The sequence below is a fragment of the Lacerta agilis genome, chromosome 3, assembly GCF_009819535.1.
Source record: "Lacerta agilis isolate rLacAgi1 chromosome 3, rLacAgi1.pri, whole genome shotgun sequence".
Classification (NCBI taxonomy): Eukaryota; Metazoa; Chordata; class Lepidosauria; order Squamata; family Lacertidae; genus Lacerta; species Lacerta agilis.
In genome coordinates this window covers 69306856-69334312 of record NC_046314.1, presented here as the reverse complement: position 1 = coordinate 69334312, position 27457 = coordinate 69306856, and the positions used below count along the sequence as shown (strand labels likewise).

Below are 27457 nucleotides of genomic sequence, written 5' to 3'. Positions count from 1 at the left end.
TCTGATATCATAAGTCAGAATTTCCCATAGAGGATCTGCTTGTGCCTATTATCAAATTGAACAATGCACTGAGCAACAAACCAAGGATGGACTGTTCTTAAACCATTTATGGTGTATTATATTTAAGGGGCAGGGGAATGTAGTAACCGGGGGGGGGGGGGACAGAAACAAGTACCAAAAGTTCCTTGCTCATATTGGCCTCACATTACACGGAGAAGCATAAAAGTGGGAAGCCTGTTTGCTTTGTACATCTTCTGGCACGTCCCATGGCTTGTTCATTTGTAACTGAACAGATCAGTAAGCTGTAAATATAGCAACAGTGAAACAGAAATCCTCCTGCTTCTTTGTTAAGCATGCCTCATCATCTGGCAAAGAGACAATGGAGATTCGTGAAAAAAGAAATTTCGTTCTGACATTCAGCATTTAAAATGGTAAGTGATTTTTTTTTGTCACTCAGAACAATTAACATGCCAGCCCTCGTGGCAGAACACATCCCCCCTCAACCTTGGCTTAGCAACTCTCAAGCCTCTGACGAGCAGTACATACCAGGGAGAAGATGGGCAGATGTAGCAACCAGGGCCATGATCCTGGAGAAATGGAAACCTGGCCTAGACTTGGTCTGCCTTCCCACCTGCCTCCATTAGGCCAATGAAGCTAGAAGAAGTCTGAAAGGTATGCAGAAGGTAGGGCCCAGGAGGAGGGAATGGCAGAACTTCCATCTTCAAAGAGGTCCCTTCTTTTGCTGGGCAGGTAAAATAGTTGACCTAAGGAAGGAATGGGGGCACAGGAGCTTACCGGTAATTCTTCTTGGAAGGCTGAAGCTCCAGACAGAGGGCAGGTATGCAGGTAGGAAGCAGAACCAATCTCAGAAAATTGGGGGGGGGGTCTGGGAGAGGAATCCAGAGCTCCCAAAGGAAAGCAGAACCCTGCACCTAAGAGGAAACCAATCTGAGAATGATAGCTTTCTTGCATTTGCATTTCTTATGTTTCATTTGTTTGTGGAGGCACTACGGTGTAGAGGGCAGGGATGGACAAATCTACAATTTTACTTTCTCATTTGTAAAATTTGTCAAACAGTTTGCTACATATTGGCATCACTTTGTTCTTCATGAAAACCAAACAGGGCTTTAAGTGTGAATTTTGCCTAATATAAAACAATTTTGTATGCAAATCTGCACGCTATATACATTTTTGCAAAGCACATTTCACATTTTTGTATGTTCTTTGCACTAATAGCTGCATTTCTAAGCCAGGTGAGGGTAGCTGATGGGTTTCAAACCCTTGGTGAGTTAGGGACTTCCTCTGTGTGTGAATACTGGCTCTGACAGACTGAGCAGACGAGACCAATAGTGGGTCCAATGGTCAATAAGGTGGTTTCTGCACATGCTGTAGAGACGGAAGTGCATGGCAGATGGGAAACTCTGATCCTAAACCTCTGCTGCCTTGTGGGACATATTTGCGATAAGAAAAGGCTAAGGAGTAAGCTCTATACAAATCCAGAGGGGAGCCCTAAGATGTTTGGATGGCATCTTGTACGCCTTCTTCTGGCAACTGCTGCAGCCAAGCTGGTACTAGACGCATTGCTCTGCTTTCCTTTGGGCCATATCAACGAGGCCAAGAGAGGGGTCTTGTCGTCTGGGCTGCCCAAGACCCCCATACACACTGCCCTGATTTGCATCCCAGAGCAGTGCCGGATTTACGTATAAGCTAAACAAGCTATAGCTTAGGTCCCACTCTCTTTGGGCCCCCCCCAAAAATGTAAAGGAAAACAAACCTGGATGTACACTTCCAATATATAACAATTACTTTGATAAAATACATATTTTGTTATGTGCAAATGGCTTTAGATACCTATGAGGTCCATAAGTTACCATATAGCATATATTCAACACAAAAACGGCGACAACTTATTGTTGACAAAGGACAGCTGGCCATATAAAGGGCCCCATAACCTTCAGTAGCTTAGGGTCTCATCAAACCTAAATCTCAGAGTGGTCACTTTGGTGCTGCTAATACAGCAATTTGACATCAACCCCAGAGGTGCATTCCGTTCTCTCTCTCGAGACAGACAGATAACAACAACAACAACAACAACAACAACAACAACAACAACAAGCTGTATTTTTGTGCACATTTAACCCAAGTATCTGCATTTTTTGTACACATTTTTTGTACACACTACCTGGCTGGAGAACTGCATTGCAAAATTCAGATAACTGCAAATTTTGACGGGTTTCTGTGTTCCACATCACATTTATTTCAGAAAGTGTGAATTCCTTCAGAAAGTTTGCCTTTAAATGCAAACTGATTTGAATTTATCTTCCTTATCTAGAAAAAGACCGGTATCTTATCACTGCTACCTAATTTTGGGCATTAGTGTGGGGTCCTAGGGAGCCACAATACTGCTGCACAAGAGCTATCAGATGTTTTTCTGCCTCTTATTCATTTGTTCCCTGTAATGCTTTCAGCAAAATATAGCAAAGTCTGAGCTATATATACAGTAGGAGGGTGATAGCTTTACGAAAATTATCAAAAACATTTTGATATTACATTTGTGTATGAAACCTTTCTGTAGGTGCTTAGATGACATAGCAAAATTCCACTCAATTTACTTACGGTATCTAAAAATATATGGTAGTGTCATGGAAGCCTGTTTTTATCAAAGCAATACATAAAATTTGCAATTTGAAACAAGATACATTCCACTGGGACCATGACTAAGGATGACTTCATACGACCATTTCGTATAATAGTTGATTTTGTATAAAATGGTTGATTTGTATAAAAGTAGTTTGAAACGAGCAGGTTTTAATGTGCAATAAAAGCATAAGTTGAGCACCAATGTTAGTCATGCTCAGAGTAATTCTGCTGAAATCATTGGGTCTACTCTGAGTATACCTTAATTGGTTATCATCTGAAATCTTTAATTATTTCTTATATTAATATATGCAGTTTTACATAATGTAAAAGCGGAAAAGTAGCTAATCTTACTAATACTGACTCCACGTTAAGTAGCTGGTAGAGTGTAATGGATCCCAGCTGGCATAAATTGTTTCCTTCTTAAAAGTGTTTCCAGCTTCTTGCCATGAAGCAATAGTTAGGATTAGGCTTGTATTGGCAGGCTCAGGTCGAGGAGGAAGAGGAAGAAATTGGAGGAGGGATCTGAATGGTAGGAGCTTGAGTTGGAGGAGAGAGGATCTACTCTTTTCTGTCCTGACTTCAGCTGCTTTGAAAGGGGGAGCCGAGAGCCTCAGTGTGCACTGGGGAGGGCTTTGATCAGCTGAAGTGGGAGATAGAAAGAATGGGGATAATAGAGGAAAACTGTTACAAGGGGAAGAAATGAATGTAAAAGAACAAGGGGGGAGGAGGAGCGATATAAACTGGCAGGTTTTTTTGGGGGGGGGGAGAAGTAAGTTATAAGTTGAGTGTGAATGGAGAAATGGTAAAAATTACAGGAGATGGGTAAAAAATACTTTGAACAGACACCTGGGATTTGAAAGGAGGAAATGTGAAAGGAAAGGCCTTCTGAGTCTCTGAATCAACAATTTATGCCTAAAATGGAGGGGGGGGGCTGAGTCATAATAGCTCTAGAGAAAATGTCTGTACTTTGAGGAAAGCTGAGCTATGGAACTCCATGTCACAAGGAAAATGTTATAGCAAAATAAAACAAAAAAACAATTTCCAAAAACGGATTAGATATCAGTAAAAAGTGCTGCCAGGAATTGCCAGTTGATTATGCCAAACTCTGCTTACACCTGCCACCCTTTTGTGACAGGTGGGCATCCCTAGGTTTTAGCCATGTCAGGTGTACCCTGGTGGCAGAAGGTTTGAGAACCCCTGCTATAGAACAATATGTTGAATAGGTGCTATTGATGAAACCCAGTGTCTACGTTAACTGACTAGCTAACATCATTTGTATACCAGCCAATATACAATGTTTTCTGGGTGATTAACAATAAACAATAAAAACAAACAGAACCCTGAAAACCAAACATTATAAAATCACAGCAGAAAACTACATAAATGAGACCATCAGCAGCAAAGCATACATAGAAGCTGATAAAAACTCTGAAGATCTTAAACTGATAATTAAAATGTTTGGAAAATAGGTTTTCACCTGGTAATATAGTAGGTGCAAGGCAAACCTATCTAGAGGGGGTGATCTATTGTTATGGTGCCATCACTGAAAAGGCCGTTTCTGTAGCAACTTCCTGCTGTGTATCATTTGCTGAGGGCACCTGTGGAAGGGTCTCTGATGAAGACCTTAGGGTCTAGGTAAGGTCAAATAACTGGAAGGGCATGTTTAAGAACATTCCCAGTTAAAGAGGTTAAGAGTGTTATATATGGGAATGGGTAAGTTAGGGAGAGACAGACAATTTTACTTGTGTATAACCAGTGCCATTTTTCTAGAAATAGAGGTGCCAGAACTCACCAAGAGCACTTCCCTCATTTTCTTAGAATGGCAGTAGCACCCATCTGAGTGGTGCCGGAACTGAGTTCTGGTGAGTTCCAGCTGAAATAGACTCTGTGTACAACTGTCAAATGCCTTTATAACCCCCACAAAATTGGTTTGGATCCAGATGTACAAGAGAAACTCCCAGCAACAGGGTTTACTTTCCCCCTTTCCCTACACCCCCCCCAGCTGAGGTTCAGGGGATCCTCCATAATGGCATAGAATAAGTTACAGGTGGGTAGCCGTGTTGGTCTGCCATAGTCGAAACAAAATAGAGAATTCTTTCCAGTAGCACCTTAGAGACCAACTGAGTTTGTTCTTGGTATGAGCTTTCGTGTGCATGCACACTTCTTCAGATACTGAGTTTGTTCTTGGTATGAGCTTTCGTGTGCATGCACACTTCGGTATCTGAAGAAGTGTGCATGCACACGAAAGCTCATACCAAGAACAAACTCAGTTGGTCTCTAAGGTGCTACTGGAAAGAATTTTCTATTTTGTTTCGGCATAGAATAAGGTGGCTTATAGTGGGTGAAGGGGGTTAACATATAAAATGGGAAACACCATGGGTGAATCTTCCACTTTCTTGATCCCAGCCATTATAAATGTAAAAATCGATTTATGCGTGGATAGGAAGTATCTAATAGAAAAGTGAAATAGTAAGGGGAATGGCCAGTGCTAAATGTAGATTGTGTAGTTGGGTTCATTTATTGGTGCTTTTTTCATCGAGAGGTTTCCCTTTTGTTGACAATACATGCTTATTCATAATCACTAGCTGATTTGAATTTTTGTTTTCTTGTCAGGGCATTTAAGGGACTAGCAGGGTGACACTGCAAACATTGCTGGAGGCTCCGGCGTCTATAACTGTCTTGTCAGTGGTGGAGAGAAGTATTCTGAGCATTGGGAAGTATCTGGAATGCAAGGATGTGATGGGCCTTTAGAACACAGAAATGTTGTTTCAGTCATAACCCAACCTCTTCTGCAGAAGAGGTAAAAAGAATATCTTGTAGTTTCTCTATGCTTCCTGTATGTAACATTAAGGACACCTCAATTTCCTTTCTACTGCTTCAGTTCTTATTGACTAACTGCTAAGCCATTCCCTAGGAAACTTAACCTTTCAACAGTTGGTGTCTGATGGAATCAGATGGTTCTATTCATGGGCATAGCCCGGGGGTGGGGGGGCAGGTGGCCCCTAAATCAATACAAATCAATACAAATCTGAGCTTCTACCCGCCCTCCCAGAGCCTGCTCCCCTAACAAAAATCCTGGCTATGCCCATGATTCTAATTACAACAAATTTTGTGTATAAACTTGAAAATGGAGATTTGCAATTCCATAGTTCCATAAATGTACAGTTGGCTCTAAAAATAAACCAAGCTCATGCTTATTCAATAATTTATTATTTTATTCTTATTTGTCATTTTAGACCCATTTTATTATGCTTAGAGGAGGGGCTACTGTGTGTTTGATGTTAGGAATTACAAAACATACATATTCAGTATAGAACATGTACAATACTAAAAATTACTTAATCTCAAAATGATTGTGTAAAGTTCATATAACTGGCACATTCTTACATAACAGATTTGTTTTCCTGAACCAGCTCTTCATGGCAGGGGTACCTAACCTGTGGTCTGCAAGCTTCAGGTATTCCATGGCATATCCATATCAATTATTCCTGTTGATTTTTAATTGTATTTTAATTGTTTCTTTTATTTCTCATATTGTATTTTATTGCATTACAATTTGTATTCTGTGGAATGCAAATTTTAATATAATTAAATACAAAATAAGAAATTAAAGGATCACTAATATCACATTTAAAAACACAGCACATAAGTCGATTGCATCTGCAGAAGTAAACTGTAAAGTTAAGGTTCCCATCTGAAGCACTCTCAGAAGTGCTAGCAAAAATTAGTATCAGGCTGTAACTCATCTACAAGGCAAATGTAATGTATGCAAGACATTGTAGTATTCAAATGAATGTTTTAGCTTATTAGGCAATGGAAATTACAATTTTAAAATGTTTTGACTGAAGGCAAATTTTAGGAACGCCAAAGTTATATAAAATCATAATAAAATCAAAGTTGGACTTTTTGGTTTCTTCTTTTTAAATTCCTAAATATATAAGTAAACCATCACCTTATGGATAAATAAACTCTCTTATTTTTCTCCCATCTGCTTTGACAGTTTGATTTCAATAACTGACAAAAACATTTAATGGAAAGATTGTGCATTCTCATGAAATGAGCAAAATTATTTAGTTGTAATGTTGGATAATAATGAATGCCTTATTCTTAGTACTTAGAGGAACACTGAAGTATGCAGAAATGTTATTTCCAGCTACAAGTATGTTTTGTACATCTAGTGCCTGAAAATGTAACACGGTTAAACAAATAAATCGAGCAAATTATACATTTAGTTTTAACTGGATACTTCATTGTTTTCCTGGAAAGTGTAGCTGAAGACATTGTTTCGATCAGGGTATCATAAATCACAGCAGTTATGCTGTAAATCTATTCTTTGGAAAAAAGTAGGAAAAAGAAGCAAACAATTTTGCAGATTTCAGGTAGATATGCAATTGTGTCAGGAGGAGACAATAGGTTTTTAAAACAAAGAACTGCATGCTATTTTTTTAAGTCATCCAATCATTTTAGTTTATTCAAATAATGTATAGAAGATACCTGTGCATGTGAATAAGTGCCATGCAAGCTCTCTGTTTTATAAACACTTGTAAATAACCATGTCTGCACTGTTTTACTAATGCCAACATTAGATTCCAGAAGGCATGTTAAATGATGCTATTTACCAACATGACAAACGATTATGGAGACAAAAAAAATGCCCTCTTGGTAAGTTTGGGTAACCTCCCTTTCTTTATCACAGAACAAGGAAAATAAATGGAAAGGTTTTCCAATGAGACCCTGCATTTCTACTGAGTGCCAGTGCCCACTGCACAATTTTAAATAGAGCACCAATTACTGATTGAGAAAACAGATGAAATATCTCGTTTTCAAAACGGTTGCAGACATATAACGCATAGGCAACCTAATGCAATAACAGATTATCTCCCCCCCCCCCCCAATCCGTCAGTAAGGAAAACTTCAGGATTGAAATCAGGTTCCTTTGCTTTGAATGCACCATAACAGATAAAAAAAGAATTCTAACAGTTATCTTCCAGTCATTTGTAGAACGCTGTCCTTTTTTCATTTCAAAATGTCTCTTTTGTCCGTATATAGCCTACCAGGAAGGATCCAGAAATCAAATAGACGAAACTTTACAACTCAGATCGGACCAGTTTTAATGAATACAAAACTGTATTTCGTGTTCTTCTTCACAGAAACGTAAGTGACCATTGGGAGGAGGAAATGGGGCAACTATTCTCTTCAAAGGAATAGGGGATGTAAAGCGGCACCATGTGAAGATCGGTGCCTTTCTTCCTTTGCGATAGGCTTTGGCACCGTTTGTGGGCGAGGTTCTTGCCATGAAGGAGCCGCCTTAACGCCGGGCACCGTTGGCTTCTGCGAACGCGATCGGCTTCGCGATTGGTTTGCTCCCGACGAGCCTCCCTTTAAAGCACCGCACCGCAAAATAGTCGGCGAACGTTTCTCCGGGGAGCCGTGGGCTCCCCGCGCAGAGAGGCCTCTTGCCAGGTAATGGCCGTCTGCGTCCCACCCGCGCCCTTCCAGGGTAGCCCTCTCCTAGCGCCCCTCTGGGCGAGAGAGTCGTAGGAGGAAGGAAGGGAGGAGCGGGAGGCAGGCTTTTCAGTCCCCTTTCCCCTCTTCCGTTGGTGCTGAAACGGGAGATCTGGCGCGCGAACGAAACATAAAGTTGCCAGCCCAGGCAGCGAAGCGCCCCGCGCCCCCACCCCGGAACTCTTCGCCAGAACTGCGTGGCGAGCAGCGCCCCCAGCCCCTGGACAAGCGCACCTGCCGTGAGGCGGGCTGCGCCCCGAGAGACTGAGTGCTCAGGTGAGGAAGAAGGGCGCACTGGCCTCCCGAATCCCCCGGAAAGGGCGGGTTACGCACGAAGGGGCTGCTGGCTGGGCCAGCTCCCTTCTTCCCTGGCAGTCACGTTGTGGGCTGGGCGCGTGGCCGCCTCTGGGACTCCCTCAGCCACGAGCAGCGAACCAGACACGTGTTCCCAAGTTGGGAAACTGGAAGGACCGCAGGTGCCTTCAGCGCGTTGCCTTGTTTCTCGTCATGGGCGGCTTCGGCGCCAGACTCTCTTCAGGGCAGAGCCCCGAAAAGCGCGCCTCTCACCAGTGCAGCACGTTTTGCCTCAGAAATGGTTTGATTCAAGGCGGCTTCCCGCCAAGATAGTGTGCGCACGAAGGCAGCCTCAGCCTGAATGCCTTTTGGGGACGTGCAGAGCACTTTCCGCCCCTCACAGCCCGAAGTTGTGGTTGGGAGCTCGCTGGAATCCCTTCCCTTCCCAAACTGGACACCGAGCTTATGTCTTTTTAGAAACTGAGCGCTGAAGTCAAAGCATGACACAAAGGCGAGCAAGAGAGCGCTTCTGCGCTCACGCTCTGCTCGCGGACTTCCCACGGGGATGTGGCGGGCCTTTGGGTCGGACCCAGCCGGGCTCTGCTTAATACGCTCTTCAAGCCTGGGAAGGGGAACTCTGGGTGTTTGTGAACTTGGAAGTGCTGAGAGGGTGCAGAGGCGGCCGAGGCCCTGAGGGTTCCCCGGTGGCAAAGGGGCAAATCCCTTCGCTTCCCGCGCTTTCTTCAGGCGGTCAGCCCGCTGCTTGCCTTGGCTTCGCGGCGGGGAGGTGAGCAGAGAGGCGGCTTTTAGGCACCAGGCTCCGCCAGTGGGCGGTTTTTCTGGCGGCGAGCCGGGGATGGAAATTGGAAGCAGCACTGCAGTGAACTATTTTTTTCCACGCTCCTCGCTCTGCTTTTTTACAGACAGAAAGAAATGTTTGCATTGCTGAGAAGGAACCAGAGGAATTGTGTTTATTTGCGCGCGCGCGCGCGCGCGCTTTAACGCCAAGGTTTGAGGGGGGTGGGGGTCGCGAGCAGACTCCTCGTTCTCCTCAAAGGGGAAAAAGCAAGATAGTAAGAAGATTCTTTACAGGGGATCCTAAAGCCGAGGAAGGCGGGCGGCCACCCTTCGCGTGCAGGGAAAGGGGCGGAGGAGGAGCAGCAGCAGCAACCGAACCGGCCCCTTCGCCTGCCTCTTTGGCGGTCTGCTTTCCTCCTCGCCGCCCCGCCGTGTGACTCTAGGCAAAAGTCCTTCCTCAAACTCGCGCGGAAAGGGCGGGAACGGAGCTCGACGGCCAACCCGGAGAAAGTGCACTTAGCCCGCCCCCAGGCCCCCCCTGGCTGCAGGGGCGGGAGGGGGGAAACCCGGGCTCCAATCCTAGCCTGCTCCACTCCCTCGGCCAGGAGAGGGGCGGAGGTGGCGGGGGGCTTCCTTCCCCGGGAAGGGACCGGGCTGCCTGCGGTTGGACTCGCATCCTCGCAAGGAGCAGCAGGAGCCGCGGCGCGGCGGGGACTGGCTCCTGCAGCCTCTTCTCCAACCCAGCAGCAGCAGCAGAAGCAGCAACAACTCCTTCAGTCCCCTCCGTTCCCTCCCTTCTCCTTCCTTCCACTCCTTGCCACCACCTCCGTTCCTCCCCTCCCCTCCCCTCGCCTCCTTTCCACCTCCCCAGTCCCCGCGGGAGGGAAGGAGAGGGGAAAGCAAGCACGGCGTCGGCAGGAGATGTTGGAGCAGCAACTGCCTTGATTGCCTTCCCCGGCAGCGGCGGAAGCAGGAGGCGGCGGCGGCTCTGCCTCCCTTTTTCCATCCTGCTCCCAGCTCCAAAGAAGGCGCTGCCGGGCAGCGTCGTCATCGGCAGCAGCGGTCGCCTCCTGGCTCCTCGTTTCTCTGCCCGGCTTTTTCTCGCTTGCCCTGTAATCGGTTAGCTACAGGAGGAGGAGGAGGAGGAGGAAGAAGAAGAAGAAGAGTGGCCGCCGGTGGCGACGGCCCCAGAGGCAGGAGCCGGGCTTGCAGGCAGCGGCAGCAACAAAGAAGCGCTGTCTCCACTTTCTCCCCGTTCTCCGCTTCGCTCTTGTTAGGGCCAGACATGGAAGATGGATCTTCTTCGGGCAGCTGTTTTAGGCGGTTTACCGAGTGTTTCCTGAGTGCAAGTAGGTGGCTTCGCGTTTTGTTCTCTGGCTGATTGCTTTTAAGGGCGAGGGCGAGCGGGTCTGGATGCGGGAGCCCCCCCCCCCCATGTGTGTGTGTAAAAGAGACGGGTGGGTGCTTCTAGGGAAACTTGGTCTCAGGCGCCTCTTTTTTTTATATATAGAAATAAAGCACTGCTGCCCATGAGATGCGAGGGTGGTACCTATCTATTGATGTGGAATGGGATAACAAAAGGAGGAGGAACAATTGCTCATCAGAAGATAGTGCGAGAAATAAATGGGTTTAAATTCCAGGAAGGTAGAGTGAGATAAAACCACCACTAGAAGCAGTGTGCTCACTGTAAATGGATTAGCGAGGGGGGGGGGGGACCGCTTCCTTCAGGAAAGTGAAATCGTTTTCCTTGGATACTTTCTGTTCAAGACTGCATAGCCGTCAGTTGAAGATGCTTTAAAAATGGGCTGCCCTGTTTCAGAGCAAGTTTGCTTATTAACGATGTGGTAAGCAGTACAGTCTTTACTAGGGCATGCTGAAAGCAGCACAATAGATTTCAAAAAATTTCTTGTTGGAAACATTACAAGAAGGAAAGCACACCAGAGTACAAATTCCCAGAGAATAGTTGATTACGGGAAGGAATAATGAAAAAACAACAACAATCATTTGTTACTTTCTGTTGCATTCACTTTCCCCCTTTTGTTTTCTGATTCACATTTCAGTGGAATTGAACACATTTGTGATGTGGTGGTAAATTAATTATTTATTAAGCTATTTCCACAGTGTCCTTCACCAAAAATAGTCACAGGCCAGTTTACAAAAATAACGTATTCTAAAACAATAAACAAAAACATTATAGTAATTTGCATAATTACATGAATAGCATAATTAAAAACACCATAAGAATTGTTTAACCCATCAGCCACTAAAAAGGTGGGTTTTTACTTGGCACCTGAAAAAACATCAAAGTTGGGGTGAAATGCACCTCAGTGGGGTGGTCATTCCACAGATGTGGAGCCAACACTGAAAAGGCTCTTCCATGGGTCCCATCACTACACCTCTTTTAATGCAGGAACTTGAATGGCATGGAACCTGAAGTAGACTAATGATGTGGAATAGTTCTGTCAAGTGACCAAGATTTACTAGGACTTAGGATACTCATAGGTCTTGGAAGTTAACAAATGAAAAATGGAGGAACATGGAATAATATTAACCTGCCACATACTAGCATATAAAAACAAAATTTGTGTTCTACCATTTAACACATAAATAAATCATCATTCTTGAGTAATTGGGGCAGTGTATAGTTTCTATTTGTATGGCAACCTGATTTAAAAGTATATTGGTAATTGTGAAAACAGAGTTAGAGGGTTGTCATAGCTTCACATTAATACAGCACAGGTGTGTGATCTGTTGAATGATCTCATTGTGAAGATGTTGATAATTCATCTTCATTATTGGACCTATAATGTATCCCCCATTTACTTATAGTGACTAGACGGCTTTTTAAATAGATCTCCCAAAGTTCATATGGAACACAACTTCCCTTACAGACTTCCCACTTTAATGTTTATTTATTTGTAATTGGGAAATCTGTACAAGTGTTCGCTGACCACTTTATGGAAAAATTAGTTTGCTTCTGCCCTCTCAGGCTCTTTGAGTGTGAAACACACTGGAAGGGTTGCAAATAGTTCCATATTTTTTAAAAAAAAGTTTTGGGAAAAAAAGCGTGACAGTATAGCTACTGTAAAATGTGGTGGGCAGTGGAGTGGGGACTTGTGATTAAAATCATAGGCAGTTTTGTGGGAAGAAGAGCACATGTTGTGTCAAAATAGGTGAATTAACAAGGTTATGAAGGGTTCCAAATGCATTTGGCTGGAAAGCCACGAATGGCCACCACTTCTTGCTTTCCCACCTCCCTTCACCACCTTGGAAATGCTTTGCATGTGGGTTAAAAGGAATGTGTAACTTGAGTTGACTTTCAGGGCCATACTGGACTTTCAGGATTGGTTACCTGGGATGCAAGTTTATGTGTGAATAACCCTTTCTCCCGTGTTTCCTTCAAATGCTTTTTAAATCTATTTTTCTCCTGTGAGAGGGTTGGAATTTACCCACCACAGGAGAAAAACCTGTTAAAAAGGGGAAGAAGTTGGGAGAAATGTGAGTAAAAGAAAAATTTGGCCTCTGTGTTTCAGTCTCTCCTATTCCACAGCTTTGTAGGGATGACTTGTGCTGGGTCACAAGGTAAAAAGGTAAAGGGACCCCTGACCGTTAGGTCCAGTCGTGTCCGACTCTGGGGTTGCGGCGCTCATCTCGCTTTAGTGGCCGAGGGAGCTGGCATACAGCTTCCGGGTCATATGGCCAGCATGACTAAGCTGTTTCTGGCGAACCAGAGCAGCGCACGGAAATGCTGTTTACCTTCTTGCTGGAGCGGTACCTCTTTATCTACTTGCACTTTGACCTGCTTTCGAACTGCTAGGTGGGCAGGAGCTGGGACCGAGCAACGGGAGCTCACCCTGTCGCAGGGATTCGAACCGCCGACCTTCTGATCGGCAAGCCCTAGGCTCTGTGGTTTAACCCACAGCGCCACCCGCGTCACAAGGTATTCGGGCTAATTTGAACCTTACCTTTTTGCTTCCAAGTATTTGCTTACTTGTGGGGGTTGTGATAACTCTGTAACCATTGGTGTATTTTCTACAGTGTATCTACACTGTGTCTCTTACTAAGTTTCTTTTTTCTTTTTTAATGCTTCATGTAACAGCAAACGTTAACATTAAATACATTCACTGTATTCAAAATAAAGTTCTGTATATAGAATTATGTTCCTTTAATTCTGTGCTTATAGATTTATGTTAAATATGTAATAAATCACTTTAAATAGGTAAAATAATATTTAAACCCTTTCACAAAATCTGTATAAGTAAAATAGATAATTGATTCTAGTTATTTATTAGCAGTGGAAAAGTGTCAGATAATTCCAACTTAAACATTTATTTCACATTACCAACTGGGGAATCTTGTCCGTTGTCCATCTTTTGACTTTACGAAATCTGAAAGTTGCTGAATCATTTTCTTTCAGTGAGAATTTTAGCAGGTTGCCATTTCACAGCTGACAACATCTTGGTTGCTCTTAATAACTAAAGGAATATGATTTGATTGAGCCTCATTTTTCAGATATTCCTATAATACTTGGATAAAATTTAATAGTACAGAATAACTTTTCACATTCTGTATATCACATCTCCAGCATACATGCATGTAATCAACATCTTTTACATGTCCAACATCTGTTAACAGGATAGATTTTAGCTAAATGCTTCAAGTGTTAGGTACCAGCAACAAAACATCTGGAAATAATTTATTACTGTTTGTTTAGTTGCAGTTTGCCTCCCCTTATTCTAATACTAAGTCATTATGTAATATCTACATGTGTACAGATAACAATAATACTTGTCATTCTTTAAATAACAAAATGCTGAATAATGTTGGACAGGAGAGGATACATGGAACCAGAAATGTAGCTGGAGACTCTTTTAGCAGTTTTGTTAGGGAGATTTCTGGATTATATATGTTGATAATTTGCATTTTCCTTACATTCATATATTTCCCCTGTGTCCCCATCAGCTAAGGATGTCTGTACATAGGGGACATCCTGATGTTTTCAAGTGGTGTACAGAGGAAGAGGCAGATATTTGAGGTTTAGGATCTGTAAGTACATGGGTGGGGCAGTAGATCTGGCGGTCTGTGCTTAAGGTCTACCTCTATACTGTATGTGTCCCTGTTTACTTGCAGATAAACTCAAATGTTATAAAACACCACACACCTCAACTAACTTCCTTCCAAAATAGACTAAGTCTGGGTGAGGTCTGGGCCCCTGGAATGCACCACCGTCCAGAGAAGTGTGGAGATTGTAGCAATACGTTTTAAGTTGAATAATTGTCTTCTGCCACTGTTGTTTTTGCATTGTTGGGTGTGTTTTTCTGATTGTTTTATTTCATTTTAGATCTGTTGTGAACCCCAGGAGCTCAGCTGTAGGGTAGGCTAGAAATGAAAGAAACAAATGCGTAGAGGCAACTGCTGTGGTTTGCCAAAAGCGGCTTAGTCATGCTGGCCACATGACCTGGAAAAACTGTATGTGGACAAACGTCGGCTCCCTCGACCAATAAAGCGAGATGAGCGCTGCAACCCCAGAGTCGTCCACGACTGGACCTAATGGTCAGGGATTCCTTTACCCATCCCTTTTCACATGCATCCATCAAATAATTTGGTGCTTTTTCATAAAAACTGAGCAGAATCTTGAGATGCCTCTTTGAGATTATAGTTGTTGTTTTGGTTTTTTTTTGGTAATGTTGGAAACATCACATTTCCTCATTTCTTCTTCTGAAGGACAGTCTGATTAAAGAGATCCCAACCTTCCCAAAACATCTCTTGCTTGTATTTGAATAGGTATCTTCCCTCATCCTGACCACTACCATACCCCCCTGCTTTTCTATATAGACTATAAGGTAAACATAGCTTACTTTGACACTGCACTAATATGTTTTGGTAAAGTGGTGAGTGAGATGAGGGTTAATTGAGTGCTCAATATACTTACATTACTTTCAGTGACAGAGCATGTGATGATGAGTGATGTAGCTATGCTCTTAAAATATAGCTATACTGCAACATTTTAAGATGTTGTTGCACAGTTTTACTTCTTGAGCAAACTATTGATGGTTATTTTCCCAACAGAGTCACTGTTTTGAAAATGTCTCTATTTCCTCTGGGCAGTGCATTTGGAACTGCTAATACTAGATGCTCTACAGACAGGGTTCTCACATAATGTTTAACCATAGTTTAATGCTATGTGGACCAGCTGCAGTGAGTCCTATTATTATTATTATTATTATTTAGATTTAAATACCACTCTTCATCGTAATATCTCAGGGTGGTTCACAGAATAAAATACAGGATAAAAAGAAGTAAATAAGTAAATGCAAACAGTAAAATAATAACACCCCTTCCCACAGATACATTTAAAAGTCTGTAGCAGTGGTTTTCAACCAGTTAGCCGTTGCACCCTTGGGTGCCTTGAATGATGGTCAGGGTGCCACAGGCAACCCTGGCCTCTATTCTCTTTCCTGCCCTGCTCTGATGCTCTCTCGTGTCTCTGCCTCCCAAAGGCTTGCACAGTCGTTGGTTGCAGCAGCCCCATCTGCAAGCTCCACAGACGAATGATGCCTCTGGGGCTGGCCAGGGTGTGCTGGTTGCCAGGAGCTTAGGCGGCCTCAGGAGCTTAGGGAGCCCAGCCAACCAGTCCACCAGATCTTGCTGTTGGTAACGGATGGACAAGTGGTCAAGGGAACCGTGGACTAAAAAAAGTTGAAAACCTCTGGGCTGTAGATATAAATCAGCTAGAGGGCTGGTTGAAGAGGAATGTTTTTGCCTGGTGCCTAAAAAAAGAAGGCACCAAGCAAACCTCCCTGGGAAGAGCATTCTGCAAATGGGGGTGCCACTAAAGAGAAGGTCCGTTATCGTGTTGCCACCCTCTGGAACTCATGTGGAGGAGGTGCACGGAGAAGGGTCTCAGAGGATGAACACAGAGTCCAGGATGGGGAGAGGCAGTCCTTCAGGTATTGCGACCCTGAATTTGGCTTGTTAGCAACTAACCATTGCTCATCAAACAACTTGCTTCTTGAGTTATTCTGCTGTCCAGGTGGTCTGTGTAAAATGCCCAGTTTCAGTTCTTCTGCTGAATATTAAATCTCTGAGTTAAAACTTGCATAATATAAAGTACTGTTAAATTAAGGTAAATTTGACCGTATTTACAATAACATTAAAAGATTTCAAGCCAGTTCCATAAACATTTCTGTTTGATTGGCACATGCTCCTTTAAATGTTGTTAAAACAATAGAGTTAAATTTGATACATAGAAGCCACTTCTTTATGAAACATTTATGGGAATCTCAGGAACTGGATTATTGTCAAGCAGTGATTAACTGTGAGGATGTTGAAGTACACTAATTTTCAAAAGATGGCTTTCCTCCCTGGGCATTACGTGCCATTTAACTCTTGCCATATGATTTAATGATGGTCTTGCTTTTTAAATAATTTCGGCATTTACGAAGACAGAAATAGTGTTTCACTTGTTTTATTCATTTTTAATATAGGGCATGTGCAGAAGAAGTCCATCCTGGTATTGACTCCATGCTGTTTCATTATAGTGGTACCTCGGGTTACATACGCTTCAGGTTACATACTCCGCTAACCCAGAATTAATGCTTCAGGTTAAGAACTTTGCTTCAGGATAAGAACAAAAATTGTGCTCTGGCGGCGCAGCAGCAGGAGGTCCCATTAGCTAAAGTGGTGCTTCAGGTTAAGAACAGTTTCAGGTTAAGAACGGACCTCCGGAATGAATTAAGTATGTAACGAGAGGTACCACTGTATTTTGAAGTGCTGCTGTTTTCTTATATAGCAGTGCAGGCAGTGCAAGCATATGAGAAAAAAGTGGCGCAACATGTCACTTAGATTCAATCTAGCATTTGTCTGATTTCCTTGTCCTCCTGCCCTGTCCTCAAATGTTGAAGCTGCAGGGAGCTGCAACAGGAAGGAGAAGGCTGGATGTCACCGTTCCACAAGCCATACTCTGCTCATGATGCTTAAGATTCAGAGTAATAAAAAAATAAAGACATATCGGCAAATAACTTGCAAAGTATTTGGAGTAAATAATTTCACACAGATAATTTTATTTATTAGTTAAAAGTTTTACTTAAAGGGTGTCACTTTTCTGTACATTCTGAAAAATGATTCTGTTTTATTAACAGTGACATAGTATTTGTAATCTTCATTTGTTTGGGGAAATATTCACTTCGACTTCCAGATGCTTCAACATTGTTCATGCATGTTATTAAAACAAAAACAAAGACTACAGTTCTGTGCACAGAAATTTGTTCAAAATCCTATTGAAATGTTGGAATTGTGAATTTCCTGGTGTTTCAATCCTATGCACACTTACATGGGTGTAAGTCCCACTGATTTCAATGTGACTTCTGGGCAATATTGCATTAAACCAGGCTTAATGGGACTTTTAATGTATGCTGGATTGTAGATAATAGTGCCAATAGTCCCTGCACACACACTTTCCCTAGTTCTCCCCCCCTTCAAAACACAATTTTTTCTTAGAATGCTCTCCATACTTTTGTACATTGCGTACAAAACATTCTTATGTTTATTTCAAAATGCCAATTTAAACAAATAAGTATAATTTTGACTTGTGTACTCCCTCTGCTGGTTGCTGAACTGTAAACAATCCAATCCAACCCAATCCTATTCTTATTTCCTACTTCTGAACCACTTCTGGAATTGCATAATCCTTCAGAATGTTGTGGCTGCTGACGCTATTTGTGTTGATAATCAGTAGAAATCAGAGACACCAGCCTGTTGTCAGAGCAGAAATGTTTCTCCACTTCCACAATTTGCTTTATGGATCCAATAGCTGGTGTAAAAACAGACCTCACTCACACCCACCCATTTTGCTGAGAACTAAGCAAATTGTAGGAAGGAGTGACTGCATGCTTTTCTTCTGCCTCTGAGTTAATTCTTTCTCAAATAACTTTTCTTTCAAACTGGTTTTGTAAATCATTTTCTGCAGGTGTTTCCTTTAGTATATTTACTCTGTTCTGTGCATTATTTAATGTTGGGTAATCAAATGTGGATTTGTACTACTGAGACTGCTAAGGATTGCTGCTGATAAGGATTTCTTACTCCGTGCCAGATTCTGCCCGGGGCTTGAAACACTGTTTCTAGGTGTAGAATCATTAAATCAGAAGAAGAAAAAATGGAGCTAGATTTCTTGTACAATTCAGCGCCTGCTATACAGTTCTACTCAGAAATAAACCCCTTTGCCTAAGTATGTATAGGGTTGCAGCTTCAAAGTATTAACAGATTCCGTGGTTCTTTAACAATTTGTTAAAAGGGATGTTTTTCCTTGTTTGCTTATTTCCAGTGTATTTTTCCTTTGGTAGGCTGTTTCATTTCTAAAATAAAAGCTGCTGGAACTCTACCCATGGATACCATTGTATTTTCTTCCATGGATGGGAATGCAGTTTTTTAAATGGCGGAATTTTACCATAAAAAATAGCTTGAGATGAAAGGGGTTGTTTTATTTATTCAGAAGTATGGATATTTCACCTTTCCTCCAAGGAGCTTCAGAAAGTATATATTGCCTCCCCCCTTTTGTCCTCGTAGCAAAACTATGACGTAGGTTTGTCCGATGTCACTATCCCCCAGACAGAGCAACTCCCTCTGACTTCACTGTTATGGTCAGATGAGCAGTGCTCCACACTTGCATTCCCTTTAATGAAAACTTACTGGTTTCAAAGGGACTTTGAGGAAGTCAGCTCCAAAGGATCCATTATAGTTCACCGTGCTAATTACAGTTGGATTATATTAACGGACTGATCTTCCACGCAGGACACAAATTAGTGAGAAAGGTTGGCTGTTTCTGTTTGTTCGTTCATCTAATATTTTCACACTCAGAAAAGTGTGTGTAGGAGGGTAAAACCCATCCTTTGCTGTCATTGGCAAAAATCTCTTTTTTGGGGGAGGGGAGGGGCGAGGGAAACTTCAAATAAATACAGGTACTTCAGTTCTCCATCAGGAGTTTCTACTCATAGCTTAACCACTTGTGTTGAGATATTCAGAAGGTACTCTAGGATTGGTCTAATAATACCTTGTTAGCACCTGGCACTGTTATATCAAAGCACCAGTGTAAAACAAAGATAGAATCACAAATGAAAGGCTGTCCTCTTAAAACCAAATGCTGTTTTTAAAAAGTTAACTTCAATTTCTTTTAAAAAAAGGCCTTTCCTAATAATACAGTTACAGTTCAGCTATATATTAAGTGTTTATCTGGTGTACAAAATGGCAAACAGAAGGTACTTCCACATCACAGGACTTACATGCAGAAAAAAACAAAGTTTTCACATACATGATGCACATGAAAAGACGCCACGCAATGTTCCAGCCACGCCTGAGTATCAGAAACCCTCATAAAAAATTCAAATAGGAGGAATTGCCTTTGATCTGTAATGCAGAACAGCACTTGTGGAGATGTAATGCTATTAGTACTATTAACAAGGAGCTTTGACTGGAAGGTTTAAAAAAGGGCCTTTCTAACAACAAGCTATTAGGCTGAACATGCAGTACTACCATAAGTAATCATAGTATGACCTGCCCCACAGGATTGTTGTGAGGATCAAATTAGGAGGGGGAGAACCAGGTATCCCATGCGTCCTTGAGTTTCAAGGAATAGAAATGTAAATGAATACTAATACTAATTAATATTGGCACTTGAGGGTTGGATGCAATTATTTGCTCGAACATGCCTTTTCCGTCTCATATAGTGAAGGACAGGCATTCATTAACAGAAAAATAGAGCATGCAGCTGAGTGGGCTGTTACACATATAGGAAAACAGTACCAAACCACAGAGTATAAAGAATGTATTCCAGGAAAGATGGAGGCAATTTAACTAACCAAGAACAAAATATTAATTTTAAACCACTGATTTAAACTGAGTTTACTGTTTTATGATTGTTGCATTTCTTGAGCAAAGAGTGCATAGTACTTGGTTGCTGAAACAATTCAAACGTAGAGGGCTGTGCCCACTGCTGTGCAGGTGGAAGCCTGCTCACCAAAAGGGAATTCCTTGCCCTTCCTCTTTGCTGCAGCCCTTTGTGCTCTCCTAGAAACCTCTTATGCTCCAATGCAAAGTTGAGGCAAGGCATATGCACCCCTCAAAAATATATTTCATTGGAAGACGTGTGCTGCATTACAACAAATACTGTACATTCTCAACTGGAATGGAAGCTTGTTTAAGCATGTTCACTCAGAAGTAAGTCCTACTGAGTTCTGTAGAGTTTATTCCCTTTGTATGCATAGAATTGAGCCCTTAGAGAAGATGAAAACCTTTATTCCATTTTTGCAAGTCCAACTTCCTGCGGGGGAGTCCTCTGTTAGTGCAAGATGTCATTTATGATATAGTGTTACAAATAAACAAAATGTGTTTAATTTTCAAAGTTAAAGGTGTCAAATTCTTAGTGTTTAACCTTACTGACATTATTCTGTATGTATATATATATATATATATATATATATATATATATAGGATAAGTTTGAACAGAAATTGTGTATGAAATGCACCTGTTTGTGAAGCTCACTTGCAGAAGACTTTATATGATTACTGTAGTTAATACCATGTCTTCCGACTACCAATAGTTCCTACTATTGGTCCATAGGTTGCTTTCTTTGTGCACATGTGTTTTTAATGAGGGATGGCGCTGAGATGTGTCTTAGTGGGCTTATGGCAAGGACTTACTATGATAGTGCTTCAATTTTGCCCTCAATTTCAGTGGTTGTGGGCAGTTTTGGTGGAGGGACTTATTGTCAAGTGCGTCAGAAATCTGGGTACCAGGTCCCTTGCTAGCCCCATCACTCCTTGGAAGTAACTGGCTGCTTATCTATAAAATCCTCTATTCTAGTAGTGTTAGCCTAGAGAGAGATATCTCATAAGAGATACATAACCTGGAGTTTTAGACAGTCTTGCAGATGTGTGAAGATGTAATATCAAAAGGTTACATGTGTTTGATTTTGAGTGTGCACAATTCTGGAAAATGTGCTAAAAAGATCAGATACTTTTATTTGCCTGAAACTACAGGGAGAGAAATTATGTGAGAAACCATGTTGTAAAGAACATTTTGCTGTTGCAGTCCTAAACATAACTATCCCACTGATAGGGAGAATGGAGCCTTTCCATTCCTTGTATTGTCCTTGCCTCCAGTTGACCATCATGCAGGTCCCAGATGCTGGGTGGAAGGTAAAATAACCATTTTTGCTTCTTTCCTGCTCACTCTACCTACCATTAATTATTAGCAGTCCTTGTAATATTTGTTACTAAACCATAAAAAAGCAAAAAAGAAACTCAGTGCAGGTGATTTCCAATGGGTTCTTGGAGACTTTGCTAATAATTTCCTGGCTTGAAGACAGATTGAGTAAATAAGCAATTTCTTGCATTCTTTGTTCTTGCCCATGTAAGTACATGTCTACCGCTAGGCTAAGAAAAAGCACCCTTTCCACAAGATTGCAATGTTAACAGAATTTTGGAAATGGAAGAGCTTAGGTATAGAGATCTAGTTTAAAATGAACTGGTGGAAGATCCTTTGAAAACAGCCGAGTTTGTTTCATTGAATCCTTTTCGGCAATAAAAGGCAATATCTTTATTTGGTCGTTTTCAGAATGGTTGTCACTGATAGAAATATATAGATGCATCAGAAATCATATCAATACATTATGGGGTGAACAGTCTCCAGGTTTAAAGTGGTGTGTGGGTGGATTACAAGCTACAACCAACTTGATTCTGCAGCTGTATGGTATTCTGTGCTTGGTAACCTGCAGCTGAATTGCAGGTCATACAGACACACTGAATTGTAGAGTTGAAAGCGACCCTGAGCATCATCTCGTCCAACCCTCTGCAATGCAGGAATATGCAGCTGTCCCATACAGGGATTGAACCAGCAACCTTGGCGTACCACGCTCTAACCAACTGAGCTATCCATACATATACTGAACTGTTAACAGAACTCAGGGACAGTAACTATCTGGCCATATAAAGCTGGTGGTTTGAGGTACCAACCTTGTCTTAAACGACCTCAGGTTTCTTTTTGTAAGACATGAGTAACATCTTAATAGTTAAATGTTGTGAAGAAGACACAAAGGAGTTTTCAGCTGCTTGGTGAAGGCAGGTGCGGGAAGCAACACCTACCTAGTGGCAGCAAAAAAGTAGAAGGAAGGATAGACAAACACCCACATGGGGGTGGGGGGACCGACTCTGGCCAACTCGCCCTTCTTCACATGGCCTGACCTACCACTGGGAAGCTCTGCCAGTAGTGGTCCTCTCTACTGACGTAATTCACTATTCTTGACTTCCACTTTGGCATTAAATCTTTTCCCCTGGCATGTGAAGATCTCTTAAGAAAATGAGGGTGGACTCCTCATGGTCCTCTCTTCCTTATTTAATCACTGCAGTTCTTTCTGAAACCCCATCTCCAAATATAAAAAAAATAGTTGGACCTTTTCCATTCTTGTCTGCCCTATTTAGCTGTGACCTGTTTGCCTCTAAAGTAGGTGATGGAGACCCATATTTTAATGCAAAATGAGCATGAGGGCAACTTAATTAATGCTATCCTCTCCCTCAACCCCCCCCCCCCGTGCTTTGTTGCTGCAGGGATGTCTCCTGGCTTAGTTCTTGAATCATAAATGAAAGTGCTACAAGCAACAGGGTACAAATTTATTTATTTTATTGTATTTATAACACCTTTTCTAAAGGTGCTCAAGGTGGCATACATGACTCCCCCCCCCCATTGAATCCTCACAACAGCCCTGTGAGATAGGTCAGATTGAGAGGCAGTGACTGGCCCAAGGTCACCCAGTGAGCATCATGGCTGAGTGGGGACTTGAACCCTTGTCTCCCAGTCTGAGACTGTAATCACTATACCACATTGAGACAAGGCAGGGGAGCTCCCTTGCACACACATTTTAATTGTAAAAGTTAAGCCACCCCATTTTGCTTTAGACATAAACGGGTGAGGCATATAAATAAACAAATGTGGAACCCCTCATCAAGCTCCAGTTGGTTCTTAAATTAAAGCACTATAGGAGCCCTGGTTAAATTGGAACTTTGTTCTTCATAGTGAAATATTTAGGCTTCAAGATATGAGCACAGTATAAGGGACATAAAAGTTACCTGCAATTTGTATCTAAATTGAGAACTGGTTTCTAACATGCTTTAGTGTCCACTTTTTAGATCCTGAAGAAAGCCTGAGAAGAACTTGATAGTTCTTCTTGGCCTGCCATTGAGACAATTTTTGGGAAAAGGGATGCGTATCCTACGCTCCACAAATTATCATAGTATGAAAATAAACAACTATAAAAAGAGGAGATAAATGGTGTCCAATTTGGCATTCAATCAAGAATGTTATGTTTGTGGTTAACTGATAATGGCAATAAACACAGTAGAAAAAACAAAAACAAAGGTAATTAACATTCCACAGTACTAAAAGAGCCAATAGCTATAAGTCAGGCTTAATTTGCATTTCTCACAACATTTATAAGCTTCTGCCAGTTGCAGACAGTCCCCCCCCCCTCCATGCAATTGATAGATGTAAGGAGCATGCTCAGTTTATTTATTTATTTGTAAATATAAAATAACTGCTCCTGAGCTGGAAATAAGCTATCAGTTTGGGTTTCTCAAGCGGTGCTTCCTGCCTAGCTAGGGACAATGCTTATTTTACACTAGGTGAGAAGGCAAGTTATTTGCACGCTTGAGTTTATGTGTTCAAACAAGTCAAAGCTTACATTTACAGCTAATTGTCAGCATCCATCTATCTTAGGAGACTATGGGAGATTGAGCCTTTGGGGGTAAAGTCAAACTATTGAAGAGTTACGGTGCCTGCTGTGGTTGTAGAGATGGATATAGGACAGACACGTGCAGGTGGGGCAGATGAAGTTGCCGGTTTTGCTACTATGGGTGCACCATGGCATTTCTTCTCACTGCACTCCTCCCAGTGGTCATTCCTCCTCTGGACACTGTTGTGGATACACAACTTGACTGACTGTCTCCAGGCACTGTGCTCATTTGCAATGTATTTATGTACTGCTGGGTCAATGTTGTCAGACTTCATGTCATGTTTGTAAACATATTTGCAAAGCAGGGTTGGTCTGCCAACAGGCATGGTGCCTGAAGCCGGCTCCCTGTAGAGCATGTCCTTGGGGTTCCTGCCATCTTCCATTCTGTGTACATGACCAAGACAGTGTAAACATTGCTGAGACAGAAGTGCAAACATGCTGGGAATGTGGGCTTGGGAGACCACATCTTTGTTTGAGACTCGGTCCTGCCACACAATGCCCAAAATCTTCCTCATGCAGCCCATATGGAAGGCATTGAGGGATCACGCCTGGCAGCTGTAAGTTGCCCTTGATTCACTTCCATAAAGCAGTGTGCTCAACATGCAAGCCTAGTGGACCTTCATCTTTATGTTGGTCATTAGCATCCCATTCTGCCATACATCATATTCTGTATGGCTAATAACATTCAGTGATTGGTATTGTTGAAAACAAAATTGTAGATTCTGTAACAGCAAAAGATCAGTTCAGAGGGCTGGGAGACTTGAAGCTAAAACTCCCAATTGAGAATGATTCCTTAACCATTTACCCACAGACAGTGCGTTTGCAGCAATATTTCTTGTAGAGTCAGACAGGCAATAGACCACAACAGGCTACCTTCTCTGGCTTCCACTATTTTGGAGTCATGCAAAAGTTCTGGGACCTTTGATCATGCTGTCTAACTTGGCAGAGGCTATAGCGAGGGGCCATAATTGTTAGGTTTGAATATTTCTGTATTGGCTGTTTTGTGTGTGTGTGCATTTGGAGTCATTTTGTGTGGATTTTTATTTGTATAACTATTCTTTTGTGGTAGTGGACTACTTAATGTGGGAATAAGCAGTTTTAAAAACTTTTGGGATTGATTTAGAGTGATATAGCATTGAGAGAAGATGAGCAATGACTTACTGCATTTGAAGTGATGTCATAGAGATGAAGGGGTGAGAGTTCCAAGAGTCACTTTGTCAGTTGAAGGCATCTGCTGATCGTAACTTGATCTGTTTATCTGTAATGCAGTGAGATCATAACTTCCTTTAGCCCAGAACTGTTTCTGGTGCTTTACTAAACTTTTGTAGCCCTGCCAGCATTGTTACTTTTTGGGGTGCTTATTATGAGAACATGGATGAATACTTTCGGAACCCAAGTGACGCATCATCTAGAAGAAATTCACCAAAAATACCAGACAACTTAGCAGCAACAGAGAGTAGAACCAGCCTCAGAGCTAGAATTGAGAACTCTATTTCAGTGGCAGAGAAAAAAATTGGTGAGCATTTTCCAGCTGAAAGCGTGAATGTTCTCTTATAGGAGCAGCAAACTGCTTAGTGAAATAGTAGCGTGTCCATTTATTTTAGTTATTAAATGTATACAGCATACCTGATTCTCTCCCAGTTCCATTTTTAGCCTTTCAGCAACCCTATAATGTAGGTTATACTGAGAGATGGTGACTTAGCCAAGGTTACCTAATGAGATGGTTGAGTAGGGATTTCAACCTGGGTAGTCCAACACTCTTAACTTGTCTTGGTACTTGTCTTTTAGTAGTTAATCCTTAGTTAAGTGGTTGCTATGTAGGGTTTTAGGGTTTTTTTGGTGACGCAGGTGGCGCTGTGCTCTAAACCACAGAACCCAGAGCTTGCTGATCAGAAGGTTGGCGGTTCGAATCCCCGCAACAGGGTGAGCTCCTGTTGCTCGGTCCCTGCTCCTACCAGCCTAGCAGTTTGAAAGCATGTCAAAGTGCAAGTAGATAAATAGGTACCACTCTGGCGGGAAGGTAAATGGTGTTTCGGTGCGTTGTTCTGGTTCGCCAGAAGCGGCTTAGTCATGCTGGCCACGTGACCCAGAAGCTGTACGCCGGCTCCCTCGGCCAGTAAAGCGAGATGAGTGCCGCAACCCCAGAGTCGTCCGCGACTGGACCTAATGGTCAGGGGTCCCTTTACCTTTACCTTTTATGTAGGTTTTTATACTTAAATTTTAAAATCTTTGTAAATTGCTTTTAGACTTGCTTTGAAAAAACGATGACTAAATTTAATAAATAAATACATAATAACCAAGCATAGTTCAGACATTGCACTCTTCTATGGTATGTGGATTATAAGAAAAGTTGGCTGTGGTGAGTGAAGTCGATGAGATTTATTAAAAGCTGTTCATAGATAATTTAGTTTTTCACTTCAATCCGAGATGGGAGGCTGCTGTTAAGGAAAACGAGGCCAGAGTGCAGAACTACTTGTCTGTTTATTTGGATTGCAGCCAATACAACAAATATATTTTGAATGCATAAACGTATCAATACAATGTTTACATATTACTATTATTGTTGTTGTTTGTTTGTTTGTTGTTGTTATTGTTATTGAATTTATATGCTTCTCATTCAGCCTGTTCTGCACCAGTTTCATTGCATACTGATTTGCTTCTGGGAGCAATTCAAGGTGCCAGTTTAAACCCTTTAAGCTTAAAATGGCCTGAGCTCTTATATATCATTAACCATTTCCCCCTGTATGAGTTCACTTGGCTGTTAAGATCTAGTCAGATATCAAAGCGTGTGATATTGAAAGTAACCCCCCCCCCCAACTTGCATTTGGTTAGAATAATCCCATTCCATGGACACCGTAAAGACACTCTACTCACTTGAACCATAGTGAAGTAAGTGGGAGATGTACAGCTGTACTTCTGGTAATAGGCAAATAGTAAAAGTAGGTGTAAAGTTTAGGGAGAACATTCTCCACCAACAGCTCTATGCACTATGGCTAAGCAAACCGAGTTCTTCAGCTTAAGCCAAGAAAAACTTTCCTTTATGAATTTGTATATGTATCCAAGTTTTGAGAACCACTGAAGAAGCCTGTAATTTTTCGTGGGAGTGTGCCATCTGCGAGCCCCAATCAAAGGGCCCCATTGGGGGCGAATAACAGCCTCCGAAACTACAGGATTGCCTGGGCGAAACAGGTGAAAAACGCCGGCACCCTGTCTCTTCATTTTTATGTACATCTTTATTAACATCAGTTTGTAATATCATCAACACCTCATGCTTTTGGAAATTACAGTGAACTTACCTTTGCTGATACCTTCAGGAATTTATTTAAAGGAAATCTAAAGACTGAGTCTAACACCTGGAAGACATACTAGAATTAGATATTTAGATGGTATCAAACATTTGGAAAAAAACACATTGTAATTAGATATCAACAGTCTGTTTT

At 42.1% G+C, this 27457-nt stretch overlaps 1 protein-coding gene across 8 annotated transcripts in view; it reads left to right on the top strand.

The window, feature by feature from the left end:
• The window catches only part of PDE10A (phosphodiesterase 10A), a 185619-nt gene that overhangs the window by 84802 nt on the left and 73360 nt on the right, over positions 1-27457 (top strand). The window contains exon 1 of one of the 8 annotated variants that reach the window (XM_033144145.1): positions 10398-10586. The exons of 5 other annotated variants lie outside the window; for them this stretch is intronic. In XM_033144145.1, the coding sequence (XP_033000036.1) occupies positions 10523-10586 (64 nt within the window). In that variant the 5' untranslated portion in view covers positions 10398-10522. Of the gene's footprint in view, positions 1-10397; positions 10587-25376; positions 25534-27457 lie in introns of those variants that run through there. 2 more of the 8 variants (XM_033144142.1, XM_033144138.1) reach the window with 2 other exon arrangements.